At 40.0% G+C, this 23,574-nt stretch overlaps 4 protein-coding genes and 1 pseudogene across 4 annotated transcripts; 2 read left to right on the top strand and 3 right to left on the bottom strand.

Annotated features, from left to right (window-relative positions):
* Window positions 1–659: 659 nt before the first annotated feature.
* On the bottom strand, window positions 660–10,787 carry LOC148734754 (uncharacterized). Its single transcript, XM_088755244.1, has 3 exons — window positions 8,909–10,787; window positions 7,223–7,548; window positions 660–1,652 (listed from the first exon to the last, which is right to left on the bottom strand). Exons 1-3 carry the CDS (start codon window positions 10,037–10,039, stop codon window positions 1,526–1,528), a joined length of 1,584 nt encoding a protein of 527 aa, XP_088611370.1. The 5' UTR covers window positions 10,040–10,787; the 3' UTR covers window positions 660–1,525.
* LOC148734755 (uncharacterized) lies at window positions 1,974–5,110 on the top strand (annotated as a pseudogene).
* An 863-nt stretch (window positions 10,788–11,650) lies between the features above and the next one.
* LOC148734753 (uncharacterized) lies at window positions 11,651–13,805 on the top strand. The gene is made up of 2 exons (XM_088755247.1): window positions 11,651–11,871; window positions 12,067–13,805. The coding sequence occupies exons 1-2, from the start codon at window positions 11,759–11,761 to the stop codon at window positions 13,328–13,330; spliced, it is 1,377 nt and encodes a 458-aa protein (XP_088611373.1). The 5' UTR covers window positions 11,651–11,758; the 3' UTR covers window positions 13,331–13,805.
* Window positions 13,322–15,263, bottom strand: LOC111344317 (uncharacterized). Its single transcript, XM_022951540.2, has 2 exons — window positions 15,075–15,263; window positions 13,322–14,932 (listed from the first exon to the last, which is right to left on the bottom strand). The coding sequence occupies exons 1-2, from the start codon at window positions 15,246–15,248 to the stop codon at window positions 13,880–13,882; spliced, it is 1,227 nt and encodes a 408-aa protein (XP_022807275.2). The 5' UTR covers window positions 15,249–15,263; the 3' UTR covers window positions 13,322–13,879.
* Window positions 15,264–16,952: 1,689 nt separating this feature from the next.
* LOC111326872 (uncharacterized) lies at window positions 16,953–20,713 on the bottom strand. The gene is made up of 5 exons (XM_088752827.1): window positions 20,342–20,713; window positions 19,675–19,791; window positions 17,905–18,211; window positions 17,638–17,648; window positions 16,953–17,421 (listed from the first exon to the last, which is right to left on the bottom strand). The coding sequence occupies exons 1-5, from the start codon at window positions 20,711–20,713 to the stop codon at window positions 17,224–17,226; spliced, it is 1,005 nt and encodes a 334-aa protein (XP_088608953.1). The 3' UTR covers window positions 16,953–17,223.
* Between the last annotated feature and the right edge of the window lie 2,861 nt (window positions 20,714–23,574).

The following is a 23,574-nucleotide window of genomic DNA, read 5'->3' as shown; positions in this document are numbered from 1 at the left end:
TTTGCAACCCCCATGGAAACCATCAGAAATTACTTGGAACGTTGGTATAAGAAGGAGGGAGGGAAGGATCAAATAGAGTCACGGATGTTTTTTTTCCTCAAAGGTTTCTTCAAGTAGAATTTAATTACAACTTGATAATTGAAAGTAAGCTGCTCATTCATTATTTCCGACTTGTGACACGAAATCCGTCCGAAATGAACTGATAGCTTCTGAGGGTATTAAGGGAGAAGTGACGTGACGGTTTAGTAATTCTATAATGTAGTGATGTAGTGTCTACGTGGGGTTGAGGTCAGTTAACTGTCATCCAACTGAAATTAAAATATTTAATCGACACCCAAGCTTAATGTGGAGCCAGACATTCTCAACCATGGCCGGACTATTAAGGCTTCGAGGTCAAACATTCGTGTTGCACTAATATCAATTCAAGATAAATTCACACCTGCTCAAACAATGTCATGTGTTGGAAATTTCCTTCGGATCCCTCTACGTTTCAGTAATTACAACTTCCTCGAAATGATGCACTTCTAAATCTGGGAAAACTGTCCAATTGATCAATTGTATCTCAGAAAATATGAGTTATTTACCTCTTCATTTATCTGTAAATTGTAAGAGATGATAGAGGAACTTTTACTATCATAGAACAAAGAAATCAATTCAACTAAGAAAAAAAATCAATATATTTCAAGGAACTACAGAGTATAAGGGGTAATTATCAGTTGACGTGTCTATTGTGTTATTTGCGCATAGCTTTACTTTTGAAGGGCCCCGCGTTGGTGCACTTTCAATTGAGAAATTCGGCTGCGTGTGACTGTTGGAAATATATCGGGTTATCTAGAATATTAATTTTTTTGTGTTAACTATCCGTTTTTTTAATGAGACAGTTCTGTTGAGCGCAAAGTTCGCGCAGAAGATAAGGCTTTTTGGACTTACGTGTTTAGCGAAGTTCAGTCACCGGCTCTCAAATTGTGTTATTGTAGTGTACTTGGAAGTCTGAGAATTAAATACTGAGGAAGCCTTTACATCAGTCCCGATCGCTCAAAACCCGCTACATTGCCTGAGACAACACTGAAACCCAAAGATTGGTAGATTGTATTTACTTGACAATCAACAAATCGGATATATGAATTCACCAAAATATCAAGTTCTCGTAAAAAGAAATGGGGTCACTGAATAAAGTACCAAAACGTTTTGTAATCAAAACAAAATTCTGTAACCTTCTCTATTAAAGTCTTAGTTATTTCTACGCTGCGCATACATTAGCCATTCTCGTTGCTCTATTCATATCAGTGATACGCTAAATCAAAATCATCACCGCGATTGCATAAATCGTAAAAAACGGATTTTCAGAACTCATTTGGAAAGCAGGTATGTTATTTTCTTTACCTCTATTTAATAAGTTGATGAATGGAGTCTACAATGATCTACTTATGCATACTTATGCGTTCATACAGCAACTTAAGAGTTTTCAGCTTTCTCACTATGAATTGATAAACAATGTATCCTTTTTACAAGAATGTGTGCGAGCTCAACCGCGTTTAACGATCTCTGCTTGTACAATAACAAAATGCAAAACCATATGAATCAGAAATCCAAGGTACATCGGTGGACCAGCTGTAAACAGGAGATTTAAACTTGCATCATTGATTTCCTTCCTGTAATTATAAATGAACTTTGTTTACACCTCATTAAAGCTGCTATGCACTTTACATAATTCATCCTTAAGAAATCTGGAAGAGTAACGAGCACATGAGCAGTGACCTGCTTTAGATTATATTATTTACAAATTGGATCATGGAGGATGGTTATAATTACGACCAAGTGGTGAAGGTAGTATGATGGTAATGGTGATGGCAGTGAAGGGCTTAGTGACAGTGATACCAGTGTCATGGTTTTGATGGTTGGGATGGCAGTGATGGTGGTGATAGCGACGGATTTGATCGTGGTAGAGAGGCTGGTAGTGGATGGACGTAATAGTCGGATGCCAGCGATATTGGGAACGGTGAAGGTTTTGGCAAGGTCGGATTCGAAGTTGATAACAATGATGGTGAGGTTGGAGACAATAGCAACGGTATAAATAGGGATGTGGTGGTATTGGTGGTGGCAAAAGTTTGGGGAATGATAATGACAATAATTAGTTGGTACCGACGGTGATGGTGTTTGCTACAGTCATGGTGGCGATGGGAATGGTGACAATGATAGCAATTGTTGTGCTGATGGTTAAAATGCCCAGAATGTTGATAGTGGTATTGGTGGCAGTTGCGCTACAATTGCTAATGGTGATAATTTTAATTACTGGTGATACTAATTATGACAGCAGTGCCGAATGTGTGTTGATATTGATGATACAGATAGTGTGTGTTGGATACAAAATTTTAAGAGGCTGTCCACTTAAGAACGGATAAGGCAAATTTCGGACCTTCAGCGATTTCCCTGATTTTTACTGTGAAAGTCGAGACTTCTATCCCATGAACAAATATTGCGTTTATTTTGAATCAGTCTGGTTTTTTCATTTTTACGAGATATTTTTCAAGGTGACCTCAAAGGCACCCAGTTTCCCCCCCTCCCGACCTCCATAATTTAGCTACAAAAGTCGATCGCTGCTGAAGCCGTATTTTCAACTCTAAAAAGCTTTATATTTTATATGTCTAAGATCAACCCTCTGCTACTACGTTAACGGTCAAATGATTACACTGTATATATTTTTCACTGAGTTACAAATTTTTTAAAATACTTACCTCGAGCACTGAAATTTGTGATGCGTGAGGTACATGTGGTTGAAAGCTATTTTCTCTTATGTGGGACCTGATCTAGAGTCAAATCTATTACAGCCTATAAGCACTTATACCTAATAAGTAAATTATGGAATAAAACTTTTGGGCACTCTTCATGGCGCGCCGCACAGAGCTTTGCAGATTTCACAAATATTCGCCATTTTGATCGAAATCAAAGATAACGCGATCCGACCAACAGGTAAATTTGGGATCTGAGAACTTGTTACAAATCATAGAATAAAACTGAAGAGCGGATTTTTATATTGAAAAATACATATCATGCGACTTCTTCGCCGTTAAGTTGAAAACATTGGTGTTCTAAGGAGGAAAGACCTGTGTTTATAGTTAATAAATTATGCAAATTAGCATCATTTAAAATTGTGTCCATAAAAATTTTTTTATACGATGTTCTTAAACACAGGAGCTGTCTCTTTTAACTGAAGAGCATATTATTCCACACTTCTAAGGCAAGGTATTTTTTGAGTTTATGGCCATTTTCATCCCCCACGAAGCGCTGATTAAGTAAAACAGCAGTGATTGTTTTACACGCCAACTAATTCAGTTATCATCAACCACAGAGAAGTGGACATCGAAGATCTTACCAGTAATATTTCCTTAACCTCTCTTCAGTAGCAAGAGATGTTTTTTTTTTCCGGCAAGACGCAACAGAGCTCGTTTTCCTAACAGCTTCTTTTATCGGTCAGCGGGCAGGTATTGAAGTCTTACGGTATGACTTTTCAGAGTCATAGTATGGCAAGGATTGTGTGATCGTAGCCTGTGCCCAATGAAGACATGCATCCAATGTTTCTGCAACGAAGGAAACGACAACCTAACAGCGGGAGACATGAGAAAGGCGCTCTCTGAGAGACCAGTGAAAGGTACATCTGCGTGCGTATGTGAAGTTGACGAGTCTAAGAGAACCTTAGAAGTGAACAAGATAGATTTTTTTAGCAAGCTACACAACATCCAGTTTGGGGAAAAAAGTATACGTGCGTGGAGGTCGTACGGAATAGGGCGTGGCAAGGAGATTTCTTACGACCAGCTAGTTTCAAATGACCAAGGGGACACCGCTCTCGTTGTAAGTAAGGAGTTCTTCCCTTTTCACAATGCACGTGTGTATGAATACACAGTTCCTGGAGCGAGGAATCAAATGAAGACGATGATTTGGACGATTCGAAGATGGACATGTTTGAATGTTCGGAGCCTGGATGCGTGAAGAGTTTCCAAACGTTTTCAGAGCTCGATTTACATTTGAACGTAGGGGACCATTGTGTGAAGGATGAAAGGCTGTCAGAAACAGTATATGATAAACTCCGTAGAGATTGGGCAGAGAGGTTTAGTACATCAGTCAGCATCACTGACGAACCACAGTACGAAACTAGTACCCACCAGGTTGTACGTGACTCAATGCCTCCAGTAAACACTGTCAGTATGGGCTGGGCCCTACCCAAGCCACGAGCAGGATCTACTAGATTCAGTTGCAAAGTTAAGAATTATTTAACAGCAAATTTTGATCAAGGCGAACAATCAGGGCTAAAAGCTGACCCTCAGCAGGTTTCAAATGATATGAGAAAGGGAAGAGACGAGCAGAATAATAAGTTGTTTGACCGAGACGAGTGGCTTACCAAGAGCCAAGTGTAGGGGTTTTTCTCTCGCCTTGCAGCAAACAGAAAAAGGCAACGAACACCCTCAGAAATCGAGCAAAATCCGAAGGAGCTGTCCCTATAGGAAGAGGAAGCTGAACGACAACGGCTGATGGAACACATCCTTAATGAACTAAAGCCGCAGCACCCTCTGTCCTACAATGCCTTTAATCTGTGTGAGTGCGCAAAGGAGCATAAGCTTAGTCTTTTTAATGTAGCAATGCTCAAAGAAATCTTCTTGTTTTTTTAAGTACCATTTAAATCGAGAGACAGGAAAAAAGACTTTATTGAGCAACTGATGTCGTTTATGCAGGAATGTCAATGCTTTAATTAAACGATATCAGAAGTTGCATAGCCCAGGAAAACAAATGATGGTGCCTGTGGAGCGAGTTTGTTTTAGAACAATAGGCACAGCCTCAAAGTAACCTGATAAACAGTTGTACTCAGCGAATTAACGTACTCACTTCTGAGAAAATTCGCGAAAATCTCTCAAAATTTGTCGTTATTAAGTTTGTGGCGATGTTCTTAACTCGCAAAAATTAAAAGAGAAAAAAGAAAGTAAAAAAATACTACCCTGACCGTGGGAGATGTTAATAGCATTTACGCGTAAATATAGGTTTGTGATTTTCTTAATTTCGAGAAATTAATGACATGTGAATTTTGCAGGAGTTTATTAAAATGCCAGTTTCGATCATTTGTATTATTTTTCAATTTCTCCCGGCAGGATTCTCCTACTCTCGATGACTCAATCATATTGCATATCTTCGGGATTCGCGTTTGGTTCGACGACAAGACAAACCTCTGAAACTAGATGTTGCGTGACCAGGCGTAACTGCCTCAGTCACGTTGAAAAAGTAAACATGTAAATTTCACCTCTTCAACAAATACCGTTTTGAAATGATGAATATATGAATACAGTATATTGGAACTGCGGAACGAGAAGAAGCTCATCGCAATTACAGACGAAACTTTTAATTTGCGAAAATAAACCTGAAAAATTCATGCTTGAACGTAATTCGAACCCTTGACTTTTACAACACCGCCGGTTCAGCGCTCTTACCATTAGGCTAACAAACCAACTGTGATGCCATTCTACAAATGATGATGAACAACTTGCTAACCACTTAAAAGGAAAACTTTAGCAAATAGCTGGAAGAAATGGTCAAAACTGGCAAATTGGCCACAATAATAAACACGAGTGAAATGAACAACTTTTTCAACAACAAATTCCGTTGGCACGTCGTTGATAACTGAAAACAAAGGCTGGCGCTATTGAACATTAAGTAAGTTTCTCAAGTCCAAAGGGGATACAACAGTAACGTTTCCACTTCTATAGAAACTATTGTTTGCATGGTCAAATATTGCTACGGAAACTATTTTGGACGCGTGTGTCGAAAAACAAGGAACGCATGCAACTAATTTGCATATGACTACAGAGAAAGATTATTCTGAAACATTTCCTCCATGTCATGTAAAACGGACAAAACAATATTTTCATCGATTTGATACTTCATTAAGGAGTTGGTACTTTATCTTCAAGCAGTTTTAGGCCGTTAGGGCTTAGAAATCGGATTCATGTGCGGATCGCGTTATCTCTGATTTCGATCAAAATGGCGAATGTTTGTTAAATTCGCAAAGCTCTCTGCGGCGCGCCATGAAGAGTGCCCAAAAGTTCTATTCCATAATTTACTTATTAGGTGTAAGTGCTTATGGGCTGTAATAGATTTGACTCGAGATTAGGTCCCACATAAGAGAAAATAGCTTTCAACCACATGTACCTCACGCATCACAAATTTCAGTGCTCGAGGTAAGTATTTTGAAAAATTTGTAACTCAGCGAAAAATATATACAGTGAGATTATTTTACCGTTAACGTAATGGCAAAAGGTTGATCTTAGACATATAAAATAGAAAGCTCGTTAGAATTGAAAATACGGCTACAGCAGCGATCGACTTTTTGTAGCTAAATTATGGAGGTCGGGGGGGGGGGGGAAACTGGGTGCCTTTGAGGTCACCTTGAAAAATATCTCGTAAAAAGTGAAAAAACCAGACTGGTTCAAAATAAACGCAATATTTGTTCATGGGATAGAAGTCTCGACTTTTACAGTAAAAATTAGGGAAATCGCTGAAGGTCCGAAATTTGCCTTATCCGTTCTTAGGCGGACAGCCTCCTAATTGGTCGACGGGATGGTATAGGTCATGGTGATTTTCCAATGGACATTCCGGATTGAAAGGCTGAATGCAAGAGGAGAAAAGCGTATGTGTTTAACTGATGGAAATACAGCTACCAGACGCTGAGTCAGGATGGAACTGGTGGTGATGTACTAAGAGATTTGTAAAAGGGTCGAGAAAAATGAGGAATGGAAGGTGTCAGTAAAAAGACAAAGGCCTTAAATGCGATCGACTTGAAAATTTCTGTACAATATTAAGTAACGCAAACAATGACAACGTTAACCTAAGTTCAACGTGGCTCTACCTATCATAAAGATATTACAACAACATCGATTTACCTACCCATACATTGGTAATCATACCAGGGCTGTAGCCAGATTTCAGGACAAGACGAGGCAAGTTGCGAGCGCCGAGGGAGCGAGCCGCTAGAGGGGTCTGGGGGCATGCCCCCCAGAAAACTTTGAAATTTAGAGGTTTAGAAATGCTCTTTTAAGGATTTTCCGTAGCATTTTTCTTCAGAAAAGTCAATCTTTAAGAAAAAAATTAAAAAAGGCCAAAATTAAGACGAGGCAATTGCCCCGTCTTGCCTCATACTAGCTACGGCCTTGCATACTGAGATAAATTGGAAGTTACAAACCTGAATCTGCTGTCCACCGGTCCAACATATTGATCAATTAAACTCTCGGCAAACGCTCCAAATATCGTTAACATCATAGCAGGCACTAAAAAGTGATTTCTAATCACTTCCGAATTTTTACGTGCCAAGGTTTGCACTTCTACTTTCAAGAAAAGACCCATCAGAAACGCTGTAGAAACGCCGCGAGCATAATACTTTGTTGCAACCCAGGCAAAGTATCGGGAGACATCGCTTTTAATTCTGCCGTGACTGGTAGCTGACCAATAACCAGAGATTGGTGCTTTGGTTATCCAACAGACGAGTCCCACAGCTCCCAAGAAACATACCTGTAACAGATAGAGGAAGAAGAATTGAGTTCAGAATATCCGGGTATAGTTTCGTCCTTGATCAGCAGGGATTTGCTAAAGCAAAGGCATAGAAAAAACCAGGAAAGATTTATTACTCGACGTTTCGGGGTCATCATGACTCCATTATCAAGAGACTAGTTTAAAAACATGCAAATAAGGAAAGGTACAAGAATAGCATAAATTAGACTGAACGGCTTAAACAAACACCTTGGCGCGGATGGAATCCGTTTGCACGTTCAGTGTTGGCTTACGCATGCGAATATACAACATTTCATTAACAAGGCAATCAAATTTGCCGTTACATTTCGTGATGACGTTGAATTGCTCGATCAAGCGTTCAGGCATTTCACTATTGTGCTGGAGGTGGTAGTGTTTGTAGATAGAAGATGATTTCCTTTTGTGCCCTTCTACGCGCTCGTGTAAGTGACCACGAGTATAGCAATTCAACGTCATCACGAAATGTAACGGCAAATTTGATTGCCTTGTTAATGAAATGTTGTATATTCGCATGCGTAAGCCAACACTGAACGTGCAAACGGATTCCATCCGCGCCAAGGTGTTTGTTTAAGCCGTTCAGTCTAATTTATGCTATTCTTGTACCTTTCCTTATTTGCATGTTTTTAAACTAGTCTCTTGATAATGGAGTCATGATGACCCCGAAACGTCGAGTAATAAATCTTTCCTGGTTTTTTCTAGTTTCGTCCTCTTCCAATTAACCGTTGGAACGTGACTTTAAAATATTAGCGCGCTCAATTTGATCTCTGAAAGGACAGTCCCGCAAAAATTCTGATCTCACCTCAATATATAGCAGATAAGGACCAATTTGTTTCGAAGAGTTTCGTCTCCATAACACTGTCATGGCTCTGGCCTCTTTTTATGCCATTTAAGATAAGAAACTTGTACTGAAGGAGGGGGACCTTGAGATTTTCGGTTTTGCGGTTTTCACTATTTTTGGATCGGCTTTTCGGTTTTGGGACCAAAAAGGTTCGGTTTCTCGGTTTTGATGTTCAGAGCGGTTTGCGGATTTTACGTATATTTGCATTCAGTTTTCGGTTTTCATGAAAACTCAGATGCGGTTTTCGGTTTTTCCTTTTTGACACCCTTTTAAGGTGAAAATATAGTGGTTTTGTCAGGTTTGCATGCGGTTTTCGGTTTTGCTGCCTTTTTTCGTCAGTTTTTCGGTTTTTGAGGTTTATTCTCCGATTTTGCGGTTTCCCATAGGCCCCAATGCCCCCCTTCTGAAGAACTAGACTCAGAGTTCGTACTCTAAAGCTCAATTTAGCACAATGACTAACTGATCTTTAAGTTGCACAGCCAAGCAACATACATGAACACCTACCATGATTTGGACTCCAGATGACTCCTGATTCCTTTCCAGATCACATTTTAAATCATTGCTTGCTAAAAAGATTGCTCCACATCCAACAATGGTCAAATTGACTATAATGGCAAACACGTGGACCCATGGAGGTATATGAAGCTTGTCAACATAATACAGTGCAGTACAGAGTGGTGCAGAAAGGCTCAGTAGGCCAAAAATAAACCCTGCAGCTCTGTATTGTTGTTTTTTCAAGGTCGTGTTTCTATTAGGTGCGTCGTTTGCTTCGTCGTTGTTGTCCGCCATTTCGTCCTCTAAGGAATGCTCAAGAAACAGAAGTGAGCATAGAAGGCGGTAATCTATTATTAAAGCCTTGTAAAAAACTACAAGGACCTGGAACCAGGATTTGTAAAACAGGTCGGCATGACTTAACTTGATATCGGTGTCTTCGTTGACTTGGGAGTCTACCCATTCGATAAAATTAAAAAACGCCAGGGTCTTTAAATAAAACTTAGCACTTTCTACGTACCTTGGACAGATTGTCCTATATCTTAACAACAAGACATATACGATTGCTTGGATAACCTTCTGGACGAGAAACGTTGTCTTGTCTGCGAGAACAAGAGCCCAAGACTTTTGATCGCCTTCGTTCTTTGAAGCACCAGCTGCAGCAAGGAGAAATATCTCGATGATGATCAAAGGGAGGGATATTACTCCAACAACAAGTCCCATTGAGGGTTGCTGTCTTGCTAAGGTAGTTTGATGGGCCACGTTTTCAGGTTTCGAGAAGAAAAATACCGCCCCAGCCAAAACAAAGACGATTCCAACAAGAAAAGCCGTGGGCAGGCGGAAGTATACTCTAACTTCTAAGTTGCCCGAATTGCAGAACACATTTACACAGGCTAACAATGTCCCTATTAAAAAGAGGGCAGGGGTAGCACGGGATGAAAGCATCTGGGCACAAGCTCTGAAACAAACGCCAAGTGTGCTCAAGGTAAGAAGGACGAGGTAGAAGAGCAATGCATAAAACCCAGCGATGAACTGAGACGCAGTTTCTGTTTTGTTTACATCACTTGGGGTAATGTTGATAAAGGGAAATTCGACATTCCATTCGCCAGACGCTGGGTTTCTGTTTCCAAGGTCCAAATCCATATTGACATGAGCGAAGTTTAACGAATGAAGGTCTGTCCGGAACACAACGACCTTTCATAAACCTTATGCTCGCCTTGTGTGACACAACAGCTAACAGCTTCGTGGAAGTAATCTGCTTAAATTTATTTCAAGGAATCTAAAGATATCAGTCGACAGATCAATATCAACATGTTGTTGTTTCATTTTCGACTTTTTCGTTGAGATGATTCAGAGTACAACCAGAAACTGACCAATGAAAATTCTGGTTTTGCAGCTGAATTTCCCCTGTTTAAGTCGATGTGAATGCAGGTTAGAGACTTTTTTATCTACGCTGGCACAGAACCATATCGTCTCTAAGTTATGCAGCACAATACCATAAATTCCTGAATTGGTAATTGACGTCAAACTAGTTTGACTTCCTCACTTTCTAGGAATAGGATTACATGTAGTAAAGACTGCAATAGAAGGATAAAAATATCAACTAAGCAAATAGAAAACTAAATAGATAACTTAATGGATAAATAAAATAGCCTTGAGATTTGGATAAAGTTATAATTTTCTGAAGAAAGTCATTGTTATGCTTCGCCTGCACTTTAAGCTGATCATCACTTAATTAGATGTTTTTAATAGAAGACAAACTGCCATGGTGTTGGAAAGTTGTGTTTGGAGTGTTAGCCTTTAGTCAGAGATTGAAAGCTAGGGGTCATTATTTTCTTAAGCGTCGTTAACAAAAATGCATGTTTGGGGTTGCTCAGGCTGGCAAACATGACGGCCCAAAATTTAGACTCGGCTACTGCAGTAGTGGTTAACTCGTCATAAATAATTCCGGAAACAATCTATAATGTCAGTGAAGTTAACCCTTTAGAGGTGAAAGAAATTGATTATCAGTCGCTGAAAATGAAACAGTCAATCAATTTCCGTTTCATCTCACACAGATGTTGTAGCTCTTCAGTGACTACGCCGAGGAAAAAACTTCCCGTTTCAGAGGAAAATTTCAACATTTGTTTTATCTTGAATGTAGACTGAAGGGGTGATCGAGGAGCGCCTGCTTACTTTATTAAGCCTACGTTTCTGAGGCATGACCATTGATGAAGCTTGGATTGTTCACTAACGCAAGTAATCTTCGACTGTGCAAGCAACAATAAGCAACACAGTTAGGTTCAGATAACTGAGGCGCTCTTCGGAGGTCTACTTACATGAAACCTTGAAATCTACAAACACAATTGTTGGTCGTGATTATTCGATGTAAATAGGGAAACTCTGTTTATGCACAAGGGAGCAGTTATGAGGTACAATCTCCCTTACGATATTGGAAGCGTAAAAAAAAAAACACCATCTAGTGTCGTTGATAACATTTATTCATTATTTACCTAATAATCTAAGTAAGGGTACTGTTATGCAATTGCTAATATATAGATTCAGAAAGGCCGTTTACACGGCAGAAAAATCGGGTACGGACTTGTAAAAAAAGGAGTACGGAACTGACATTTTTGCCCGTGTAAACAGTCCGTACCATGTTTTGGGGGATAGGTACGGACCCATGTTTTTTCTTGTTTTGGGGCCATAGACGTCTAAGGCCCCAAAACCAGAAAAAACACGGGTCCGGACCAATTTCTTGCATCACGCGTCGCCATTTTGTTTACAAGAATAGAGTGCCGAAGTGTGACGTCATGTTACCATGGTAGCATTTTTGCTGGATCTAAACACTATTTGGCGTCTTTCGTTACATCTCATCATAAAATGGGCCAATGCTTCGTTCCCGACTGCAATCATCAGTCAGAAAGTCACAATTGCAGCTTTTACCGTTTCCCCAAAGATCCTGCTCAAAGAAGAAAATGGATTTCTCTAATAAGGTAGGTTGATTTTTGGTACAATGACCACCATGATGCACGGCCACGTGTCGGTTATAGTTACGCGGAAGATGGTTTTATTTAACCACTCAAAAGTGCACTGACCTGTGGATTATACCTTTGAAAGACCTCTAGAGAGAAAAAAAGCTTTTTTTTACGTTATGATTAAAGTTTAAAACCTTCGTTTTCTCTCTCCAGACGAGCTGATCGTGAACCTGGCAAAGGCGCTCGAGTTTGTAGTTGTCATTTCCGAGGAAGTAAAGAAGAAGGCCCCGAGGTCTTTTCCTGGAATAAAGACAAACTATTTGAATCTCGAAATGCTCCAAAAAGGAAAAAGCAAAGAACTGAAGTCCCAGAGACAACGACTATCGAGCAGATCCTTTCAGAATCTTCGACGAAGAGCAACCAGAACGAGCCTTGCGAGCTCAGTTGCGAGGAGATGCAAATGAAATGCACTACTTTGCAGACTGAAAATATCCTGCTACAAGCAGAGCTAGGGACATTAAAGACCCAAGTATCCGAGTTGAAAGAAAAAGAAAGCTACTTAAAAAGAAACTACAGCTCTTTTAACATGGATTCAAAGGTAATCAACATGGAAACTGGCCTCCCAAACAAAGAAATGTTCCACATTGTTGTCGAATATGCCGAAAGATACCGCAACGATATTGTTTACGTGTGTGGCTGGAAAGTAGACAAGATATCTTTTGAAGATCAAATATTGATAACATTGATGAAGATTAGACATAATTATCATAACTTACATTTAGCTGAACTTTTTAGTTGCAGTACTGCTACAATAGCGAATATTGTGACAACATTTATCCATGTTTTGCACCAAATTCTATATGAAGATCAAATGGAGATAGCTGTTCCATCCAGACAAAAAAACAAAACTTCACTTCCAGGCTCATTTAGCTTATTTGGAGACTGTCGTATGGTAATAGATTGCACCGATATCGAGGTTGCTACACCTAAGCTTATGAGTGACCAAAAATTGACATATTCAACGTACAGGGGTATGAATTCTTTTAAGACAATTGTTGGTGTGGCACCCAACGCGGTTATAACTTATGTAAGTAAACTTTTCCCTGGCTCAGTATCAGATAAAGTAACGGTTCAAAAGTCAGGAATATTAAAGCATTTTGTTGCTGGGGATATTATACTTGCGGATAAAGGGTTTTTGATAAATGATATTGTTCCTAATGGTGTATATGTGAACATTCCCCCATTCTTGAACAATGGAAAATTTACAGAAAGTGAAGTTAAGTTAACAAAGAGCATTGCAAAATGTCGTATACACGTAGAACGTGCTAATGCTAGATTGAAGAACTATAAAATTTTAAATTTTGTGCCACCATACTTGCGATCCCTCTCTGGTAAGATTATACAGCTATGTGGTGCTTTAGTTAATTTACAAAACCCATTAATTAAGGAAACCAATGACACTGTTGACTTTGATTAGTCATTTTAATTGAAATATTGATCATCTTACATCAGTTTACTAAGGCCTGGTATACATTGGCATTGTCTGATCATAGTTAATCAATTAACTGTATTCTGATACAAAGAGTGGACAGGTGTTGTGTGATCTGTGAAAAGCTTGTAACCCTATTTTACTTGCTCATGATACAAGGAATCATGATACACAACTTAATGACAAACTATTTATTTCTGATCAGTATTCCTGCCACCACACCCTTATGCTAGTCTTATTATGAATTCAGATAACCAACTGTATTCAAATACGATTACAATGAATCTATCATTTTCTTGTCTCAAGTAGCTAATGTAAAAACCCCAGCAAATGTTGCTGTTTAAAGAAAAACAATTTTAAGATTAACATGAACATTTTTATTTTATATACACCCTTCAGTTACTGCATATTTGTTGTAAAAGTTGCAATGATTTTACCAAATAAAACAATATTTTAAAAAATATTTCTAAAAGTATGTATTATCAAATCCATTACTTTATAAAAAACTACATTAATTTTACAACAAAGTCTTAAAATTTAAAGACCACCATCAACAAGTGCAGGAATCATGTGAATTGTATAAAATTCTTGAAGTGAAAGAAGATTTGGTTCCCATGTGCAGTCTTTCTGGATTGCCAACACAACAGTTTGCATTGTTGTCCAAACCACAAAGTAACAGATTTGCTTCCCAGTTATAAACAGCTGACCCTGGACTTGATGCCAGTAGTGGTGGGATTGTTTTAAACAATAGCCAGCATCTCTCTTTACTAAACAGAACTTAGGGTCTTTAACAGCCTCCTCAATTGTTGAATTGCGATGTGTGTAAGGGCATTTGACTTCAATGATCGCATTGTCATCAACAAGTCCATCTGGTGATGCACCCAAAACACCAGACTTGTGTAGCCAAAGGCCACAATCCTTTACTACTTTCATTGTTAATTTGGTGAAGGCCTTTATTCCTTCTTTCTCGTTAACGACACCCCATCGAACAGCCTGCACTCGAGAGATGTCGTATTCTCCAAGAACACGCTTGATAAGGGAAGGAGTGACTCTTTTTGCTTCAAGAACTGGACCAAAATTGCTAGCAGTCAAACGTCCTTTTCTCACCACATGCCACTCTCCACATTCACGTTGCTCTTTCGTGATCTCACAGACTGATTTCACTTGCTGCTCACTTACTTTCAATTTTTCCAACAAGAAATTTGTATCAAGTCCGCTTTCAACAAACTCTCTCGATAAAATGATTTCTTCGACTGTGGAGATCGGCAGACGATTCTCTTTGTCAGGTTCGGGGCTCAAAAGCCATAACATTCCTGTGAACTCGCCGTATCTCTTCAGCTTGTTCCGTAGCCATTCTCTGTCCTCATCTGTAGTTTTTCGTTTTAGGACTTTAGTTTCTTTGGGTGGATACAGATCTTCTACCGTTTTAACCACCTCGGATGCCTTTTGTTTCTTCCACTGACATTCGATGTCAGTTCTACTTAAGTTGTGGTAGCCATGAAGGAACAGAGCTACAGCGTGACTACACTTTGAACCGCCACGAGGGCACTCGCATTCTGTGGAACGTATTTCGTTTTCTTGAAGATATATCTGCGAAGGAAAGAGAAAAAGAAATATAAGCTTACTTTTCAAGATTTCCTTTAAACGAAGATTCGAAATCACTTAATTTAAATAAGTTTTGGTTTGGCGATGTTAACGGATAGACATCGAGTAATAGAAATTTTACACTTACTGTGACTTTATACGTCGTACTTTTCATGCTCGCTTGCACTGACCCTCTGATAATTCCATCACAATAGCAAAAAGATAGAACGTGTCCAGATTGGTAATGGTTTTCGCCACGGTTTAAAGATTTAGGCTCATCTGAGAAGTATTTTGCGAGCGATGTTATCGACAACGCCGCCATGTTAAACACATGTGAGTTTGTTTAGATCCAGCAGAAATGCAACCATGGAAACGTGACGTCAGGGCTTCGGTACTCTATTACCCGTATTTACTCGAATAAGCGCCGCACCCCCGATGCAGCGCTTATTCGAGGAATTCCCTATAGCCAGGAAAAACACTATAAAACAATTTTATCACAGCATCGGCAATTTATATTCTTTAAACGTTTTAACTAAAAAATCAAGATGAAAGATAAAATTTACTATTTGCTGCGGTTCGAAGAAAAGCAGCAAATTCATGTTTTCACGGTTTACCGAAGTTTTGACAGTTGCTATGGCAACATCAGAGATGATAGCACGTGCTGGCGAGATTTTCTTGAAGGAAATCATTCTACACTGGCATTGCTGCAACCTACGGGTTCTTCTTTAATTTTATTTTATTTACTAGTGCACTTTTCATTCTGTTTTCATGTTCTTGTCATTTGATAACCTTTCTCCCTCAAGGTTGTTGTTAAGTGCCTGGCCCTACATTCGGGAGGGATCAGGTTTCCTCCAAAATAAAGGGGGTTTTTCCTGACGGGTAGCAGGCACGCTAGTTCATCATGTATCATGTTTGCCGTTACAATCAATAAATTGGGTCTGTTGCTCGCCGGAAGCCGGACTCTATCCGCGTGGAGCTTCTAATCTTGTGCAGCAGCCAGTATCCTATTTACCAGTGAAAAGTTGTTGTTTATTGTCTGATTGAGGGTATGGGGTAAACTCGCTAAATATTTTCGCATGTGTGCAAATGGGCATGTGGATCATATTTCAAAATGGAACATGCGAATTTGTCCGTGAGTGAAGAGATCTCAAGTTCCATGGAATCTATCAATAGGAAGCAAGACTAAAATGGCCAAGAAATATGTCGGGACGACAGATTTATTCAAAACAGTTTTTGATTTTCTGTTATAAGCGAAAAACGGACGAATTTCTTACGTGTACAAAGCCCACGCGGTAAAATTCATCATGCTTAGATCGTTGTTTACTTGCCTTCAAGGCCAGAAAACGGCGCAGCGTTATGTTGAAAATTCTGAAAAAACTTCAATTTGACGCAAAATCTTCCATTAAACAATACTTTTTGAACACATTTTTACTTGAACATAATATTTACCGGGTCATCGAATCGTCAAATTGTCGCTAGGCCCTGCTTGAAGTCCGAAAGTTCGGTTTCACTTTACGTCCATAACTCTTATCGCCTTAGAGAATCGTAGCGTCGTTGACTCGAGAGCCTATTCTGTCTCCTTTAAGACCTTTATATTTATTCTTTTCCAAGCAGAGTATTCTATAGCATTGTTACTTTACATTCTGAGTTTCACAAGGTCTAACTCGATCGCAAATGAACGAAAAATCCGACTTAAAAATTTTGAGGGTCGGCCGCGCGGACGCCATATTTTCAAGTTTGATCATATAGTACTTTAGTGAAAGCATACATGACAGAGAGCACTTACGTACGTACGCACGCTCGGTCAGTCACGTGACAACCAAACGAAAAGAGGTTGACCATATTCCATGGGTATGGGGCTCTGCAGCACGCGCGCTTCGCGCGCGTGGGAGCCCCGCTATCATTTGAGATAGTACAGTTTATTGAACAAATCCCACAAGTCAAGAAAATGTCCTCTAAAGTATCTTTATACTGACTGCATTGACCTTTTGCAAAAACTTAAGATAGAAATGACACTGCTAGAATCCTCCTAAAAACATATTTGAGTTTATTCAGACTAGATCTCATGCTTCATGTGGTATTATGCTATTAAATGCTTTAATGCTTCTGTGAAAGCTTCGAACATTTTACTTGCCACTTACGACAGAAACCAGCAGAATAGATAACTTATGAATTACCTGGCTAATCGTTTCAAAGTTAGTAAAATCAAAACCTTGTTGCTAACCATCCTCGGCGATTAGATGATCGAATGAGCAAAATGGGCGAGATTGCATGGTGGGGCGGATGGAAAGAAAGAGTTAAGCCCCTCGCGAGTGATGATCCGTGTTCCTTATTGGTTCCGCCTGAGACTCCGGCCTGGCAGCGCAGTTTCGTAGACGTGTTTGTATGATAACAAAGCAGAGAAACACGTGAATAAGGAAACCAAGGTACATCGGTGGGTCGGCCTCAAAGAGAATTGTCAGGGTTTCATTCTTTATTGCTGACCTATGAAAAAACTGAGTTCAGAGGTTAGTTTTAAGATTCCGGCTTGGCAGGAAACTCTACTCTCTAACCGTCGTGCAATACGTACTCGTTTTCTCTTCCTATGCCAATATTGTTATCGCGTTTGAGCAAAAAATAAATTAAAAGGGAGAAACTAAGAAATCGCTAAAAACGCTAAAAATATAAAAAAAATGAGCTGTATTATCGTTGTTATTTCGTCAATTATGGACGTGTTGTATCACTGAATTTAAAGTTTAAATACGATTTAAAATTAAGTTACTTAGTAACGACAAAAAGGAAAATTTTATTCCTTGAAAGATGGTTTTCGAGAGTTCGAATCTTACAAAACTACATTGGCATGCACGCTCTCATCTTCATGCAGAACCGTTACATTATGACTATTTCAGTCCTCTATCGGTCAGTAAGGCATCTGAATGAAGGTACAAACTTGAGAAGTCGATCCAGTTTTCCAACTTTCTGATCAATCAGACCCTAACAAAACGTTGAGAACACCGCCAAAATCACAGCATGTACAAGGAAAAGATCTTTGTCATCCGCCTGATTTAGAAAACCTTCGGCGTCTATTCTCCTGAAAAAGCCAATCAGGAAGGCTGTTGTAAAACTGCGTATAAAAAATTTAACGGCTATCCAGATAATGCAGTAAATGGTTTGAACCCGGGGGTAACATGTGAAGGTGTAGTATGATCGTCCGGGTGAGTGTAGTCCTGAGAAGGACTGTTGTCGGTGGCAGTGACTGACGTTTCGACAACCTGTGCGGAAGTCATCATCAGAGTCAAGTGAATGATTGTTGTCAGTAGAATGTTCTTATTCCAGTTCGTGTGAAATGATTGGTTGGTTTTGCCGTGATGTTATTGGCTGTAAGACTCAAATGACGTAAGTCGGTCGTGATTGGTCTGTTTCGGTCTGTCGGTAAAGCTAGGTTGTTCTTTTTCGGTCGTTTGTGATGTTTATGTCGTGAATGAGTCGTTTGTATGGGGCGGGTAGTTGTTGACATCTGTTTAGGGGAGTCTGTTCTAAGTTAGTAAACCAGCTTTCCAGAGTCAGTCGTTGAAAATAGTCAGTGCTGTAGGTTAGGCATTGCGCAGAGTCCCAGTCAATGTTGTGGTTGGTAAGTCGATGGTGTTCAGCAATGTGATTGCTGACATCACCTTTCCTCGTCGCCCGTCTGTGTTCAGTCAGTCTTGTTGTGAGGTTTCTGCCAGTCTCACCGATGTAGGAGGCTTGGCAGTCGGAACAATTGATCTTATAAATCGTTCCCTGTCTGTTCCTCGGTTCGTCTTTGTCTTTAACGTTGGTTGGTAACTGACGTAGTGTGGTGATGGGTTTGTGGGCGACGCGGATATTGAAGGGTAGTAAGATGCGCGAGATGTTTTCGGACATGCCTTTTATGTACGGTATGGTTGCTGTAGTCGTAGGGGTTGCGGTGTCGTTTGTTTCGGTAGTGGTAGTGACTCACCGACCCACTACCACTACCGAAACAAACGACACCGCAACCCCTACGACTACAGCAACCATACCGTACATAAAAGGCATGTCCGAAAACATCTCGCGCATCTTACTACCCTTCAATATCCGCGTCGCCCACAAACCCATCACCACACTACGTCAGTTACCAACCAACGTTAAAGACAAAGACGAACCGAGGAACAGACAGGGAACGATTTATAAGATCAATTGTTCCGACTGCCAAGCCTCCTACATCGGTGAGACTGGCAGAAACCTCACAACAAGACTGACTGAACACAGACGGGCGACGAGGAAAGGTGATGTCAGCAATCACATTGCTGAACACCATCGACTTACCAACCACAACATTGACTGGGACTCTGCGCAATGCCTAACCTACAGCACTGACTATTTTCAACGACTGACTCTGGAAAGCTGGTTTACTAACTTAGAACAGACTCCCCTAAACAGATGTCAACAACTACCCGCCCCATACAAACGACTCATTCACGACATAAACATCACAAACGACCGAAAAAGAACAACCTAGCTTTACCGACAGACCGAAACAGACCAATCACGACCGACTTACGTCACTTGAGTCTTACAGCCAATAACATCACGGCAAAACCAACCGATCATTTCACACGAACTGGAATAAGAACATTATACTGACAACAATCATTCACTTGACTCTGATGATGACTTCCGCACAGGTTGTCGAAACGTCAGTCACTGCCACCGACAACAGTCCTTCTCAGGACTACACTCACCCGGACGATCATACTACACCTTCATATCCAGATAATGTAGGTTCGGGAAGGCAACTCTGACACGCTTGCAAGAGAAGCCCAAAAGGAAAAGATAGCGGCTTGCACGATCCAGCACGTAAACCCTACTGCACCCAAGCAATAAACCTGCGGAAAGAAAGAGAAAGAATGACAATCACACAACTCTACTGGTTCGGCAGATTAAGTGAATGATAGCTTCACCTCTCTTTACCGTCTTTTGTTGTCGTTTTTTCTCTCTTATTATTCTTTTGTTTTTCTTTCACATTGTCATATTCAGCATTCCTTTATTTCTGATGTAAGTCACTTAAGTCGGTAAGAGTCTTATCGACTTCTGCAAAAGTGATATAACGCCTTTTTATTTTGAATCGTGTAATGGGAATCATTTAGTCGTGATTAACCGAACAACTGTTGCTTTTGAAATCTGTTGTGTTGTCAAGATCAATAATCATTCAACTCTTGCACTGAGTCTGGTAGTAACACAAGTCTGGTAGTCGTTTTTTTTTTTTTAATCACCAAATCTTCCTAAGAAACATGACCACTAAGAACCTCTTGGCACAAACTAAAACAATATTTACTTCAAATTCTTTTTCTTTTTTGCCACTTCCGGTTGAGGATTAAGAAATAAACATGTAAAAATCAAAATCTGTCGTTAGTTTCCAAGAATTTTAACATTTACCATAACTTTAACTCCTTGTGTTTTCGCATGTCGATTGTCATCCAAATCTTTGCCGTGAAGGAGACGCGTTCGACAAACAACAATGAACAAGCTGACGATGATAGCAAGTATATTGACGCACGATCCAAAATGGAATATTGGCGCAAACTGGAGACCACATAGTACGGGGGCGATCAGGCATAAACAGCCAACAGCATATCCAAAACCTCGCCATATTTCATTGCGAGGCATCATAATCTGGTGGATATCATTTTGATTTTGAACCTCGCCGCCACTGCCCAGGTCTTCATGATGTTGAACTGAAACTGAAGTATTCTCGTTTTCTTGGTGTTGAACCTCGATAGAATGTTCAAGGAATAGTAAGTAACACATTAAGCGATAATCTATGATCAGTGCCTCGTAAAAACTCGTCGAAACAACAAACCAACTCTTCAACACTTCCTTGTCGATTCCGCTTAACTGAATGTCATTTTCTACGTTTACCCTTTCGATGAAGTTGAAGAGGGACAGCAATCTGAAATAAAACTTGACACTTTCTTTGCGTCCATGGCGTATGACGGTGTTCCATAGATAAATATAGGTACCGGCTTAAATGACTTTTTGCACGAGGAAAACTGACATGTCCATGATAAGAGGGATAAAGAGCCATTGCTTTCTTGAGAAGCTTCTCTTTAGATCTAGAGATGCTGTCGGGAATCGGTTTTCGTCGACAAAGAAACTCACAAATTCTTGATTTTAACAGTTTTAATGGCCCAGCACTCAGCCTAGCTGTCACAATTCTTCCTTCGACTCTCTCCCTCTCTACTCTCACACACTCCCACTACTCGTCTCATATATCAAAGGACTCAAGGTTCAAACGGGCGAATTTGACGTCTAGCTGTCATCACCGGAAAACAGAAACTTGCGTGACGCAACTCGCAGTCACGTCAATGCGCACATCAAGAGAATCTCGAGGACTATCAGAGAAAATGTCAATAAAGACACTACCATACCCATGGAGGGCTGTTGTTGACCAAGAGTTTCTCTATTGGCTTCTTCTGGTACTCGAAAGAAACATTTTGCACCAATGAAAGTGAAAATTATCCCGACAAGTGGAACCGTGGAAAGCCGGTAGTATTGTCTGAACCGCTGGTCATTTTCAAGATTAGTTTCACTTTGAAATATATTTACAACGATCACTACTGGTGTCCCAACAAAGAATATAAAGAAGGTACCTCTAGATGGTGACAGTTTGGCACATGGCTAGAAGAAAAAGGTCAAGGATTCCAAGGAAGAACACGATAATAATAATAATAATTATAATAATAATAATAATAATAATAATAATAATAATAATTTAAACATATTTATACAGGATTGCTGCTTCAGTTTAGGAAAGAAAACTGCTATCAATGCAGGTCCTGTTAACATAAACCAGTAGAAAAGTGCAGAGAAACTTGCGGCGATAACTTGAGATGCTGCAGCTGTTGAGTCGTGAAATAAACTGCTCTCATTAGCTAGAGTATAGTTGTCCTTGGTAGTGAGTGTAAATGCTGGTAAGGTTCAAAGTCATCTCAGGTTGGAAGTTTTACGAGTCTTTCGAAATTTTCGTCGGGGTGACTAAGAATCGAAAAGCCGGAAGTCAATTATGAGCTCTTCCTCCGTTTTCATGCATGATCAAATGATAGTCCCAGACGAATTGATTTGATCTCTATCGTGTAAAAAGGTCACTGTTGCCCTCTGAGAATTGCTGCCTTAAGTCGGGCGTTTGGTTAGGGCCTCAAGTTGTTGGATCAAACCCATTGTCTAAATATTAAGTTGGAAATTTAGTTTGAAAGCGAAATTTTCGAGGTGTAAGGTGTACGAAACAATAAGATAGACTCTGGTAAATTTTTCTTTTGTTTTCTATTCTTTTCAATGTAATGTGAGAATAAAAACCGAACAAGCAAAACAAAGAATTGTGACGCAGATCTGTCAACGGTGGAGGCCAAGGGTTGCTGGTTTTTCGCCATGTAATACGGTAATGATGCCCTTGTTTTTGCGCTGCACTATTATTAAATGAGCTTAATTCGGTGGTGCAGATCGAAGCACGAAGGAATCGAGGAGTCCTAAGAGGAAAGATAGTCACCTGAATGGATAGCGGCTGTGGGACAAATGAACCTGGTCAAGTGCAGCTCTCACACGGACGTGAAGCAGATGGCTCAGAGCAAATCATAGGGGCGTAGTTTCAGCATTGACCTGGAATATCCCAAAGATCTAGTCCTGTTTGGAGGAAAAAGAAGATTTGATGATAAGTTCTCGCGATTTAGAATAAAATTGTATACAGATGCTATCGAGACAATCTACTCGTTGCTTGTCTGGATCTGTCTCTGGCACCTCGATGTTTCATAGTGCATTGCATTTTCGATACCCTCCACGTGGCTTTGCGGAGTCGATTCTTGGTGCCACTCTATTTCTTAGGCCCACAATATCTACTATAAAAATTCCGAGCGATGCATGTTGTTGCACTACGGTCGCCGCTTTCTATTCCTTTGATACTGTCTCGCGTTTCGCTCTTACATAATTATCAGGGATCATTATCAACTCTTTGATACGTTGGCGATCATGGTGGTCTAATAATCAACCTTCTTTTACATAATGAAAAAAAAAAAAAAAATTCCAGACTACGGTCCTGTGAATCTTCTCCCAGCCTGAACCTTCATGTTTTCGTTAGTCTTATTAAAAAACATTGATAAAATAAAAAAGCTGATCATAATGCTCACATATCCCGACTTTTGTTTTTACTTAGTCTTCATGTCTGTGCATGTCGACAACCTAAGATGAGAAATTTTACTTATTGAATAAACAATCACCTTTTCATGTGAAATACCACAGGAAGGAAAAATGGGAGCTTCCACTGTTGGTAACGTCCAAGAACAAACATGTTTGCATATTAGTTTCCTCGATTTTTCAACCGAAGAAGCCGAGGTAGTTCTATTAAGACACTGAGTTATTAGGTAGCTGAATGCCCGGCTTCCCACAAGACTCTGCTTATGCTAGTTCAGCCCATCAAATCATCGGAAGAGGTGTTGCTTAACCTGAGATGGCCGTTGCGTTTCTCTCGCGTCCATTTATAACCAGGCGATCCATGTAGAGAGTAAGACACTGCTCCTGTATTGATGGGGTAGAGATTCAAGTCCACACTCAGAGTAGCGGTCAAACACTGCAAAGAAATTTCTACAAGGCTACTGGGAGTAATGAGGACTCAGTCTGCC

This window comes from Stylophora pistillata, chromosome 3 (genome assembly GCF_964205215.1).
Source record: "Stylophora pistillata chromosome 3, jaStyPist1.2, whole genome shotgun sequence".
In the NCBI taxonomy this organism is placed as follows: domain Eukaryota; kingdom Metazoa; phylum Cnidaria; class Anthozoa; order Scleractinia; family Pocilloporidae; genus Stylophora; species Stylophora pistillata.
This window is presented reverse-complemented; position numbering and strand designations above follow the sequence as displayed.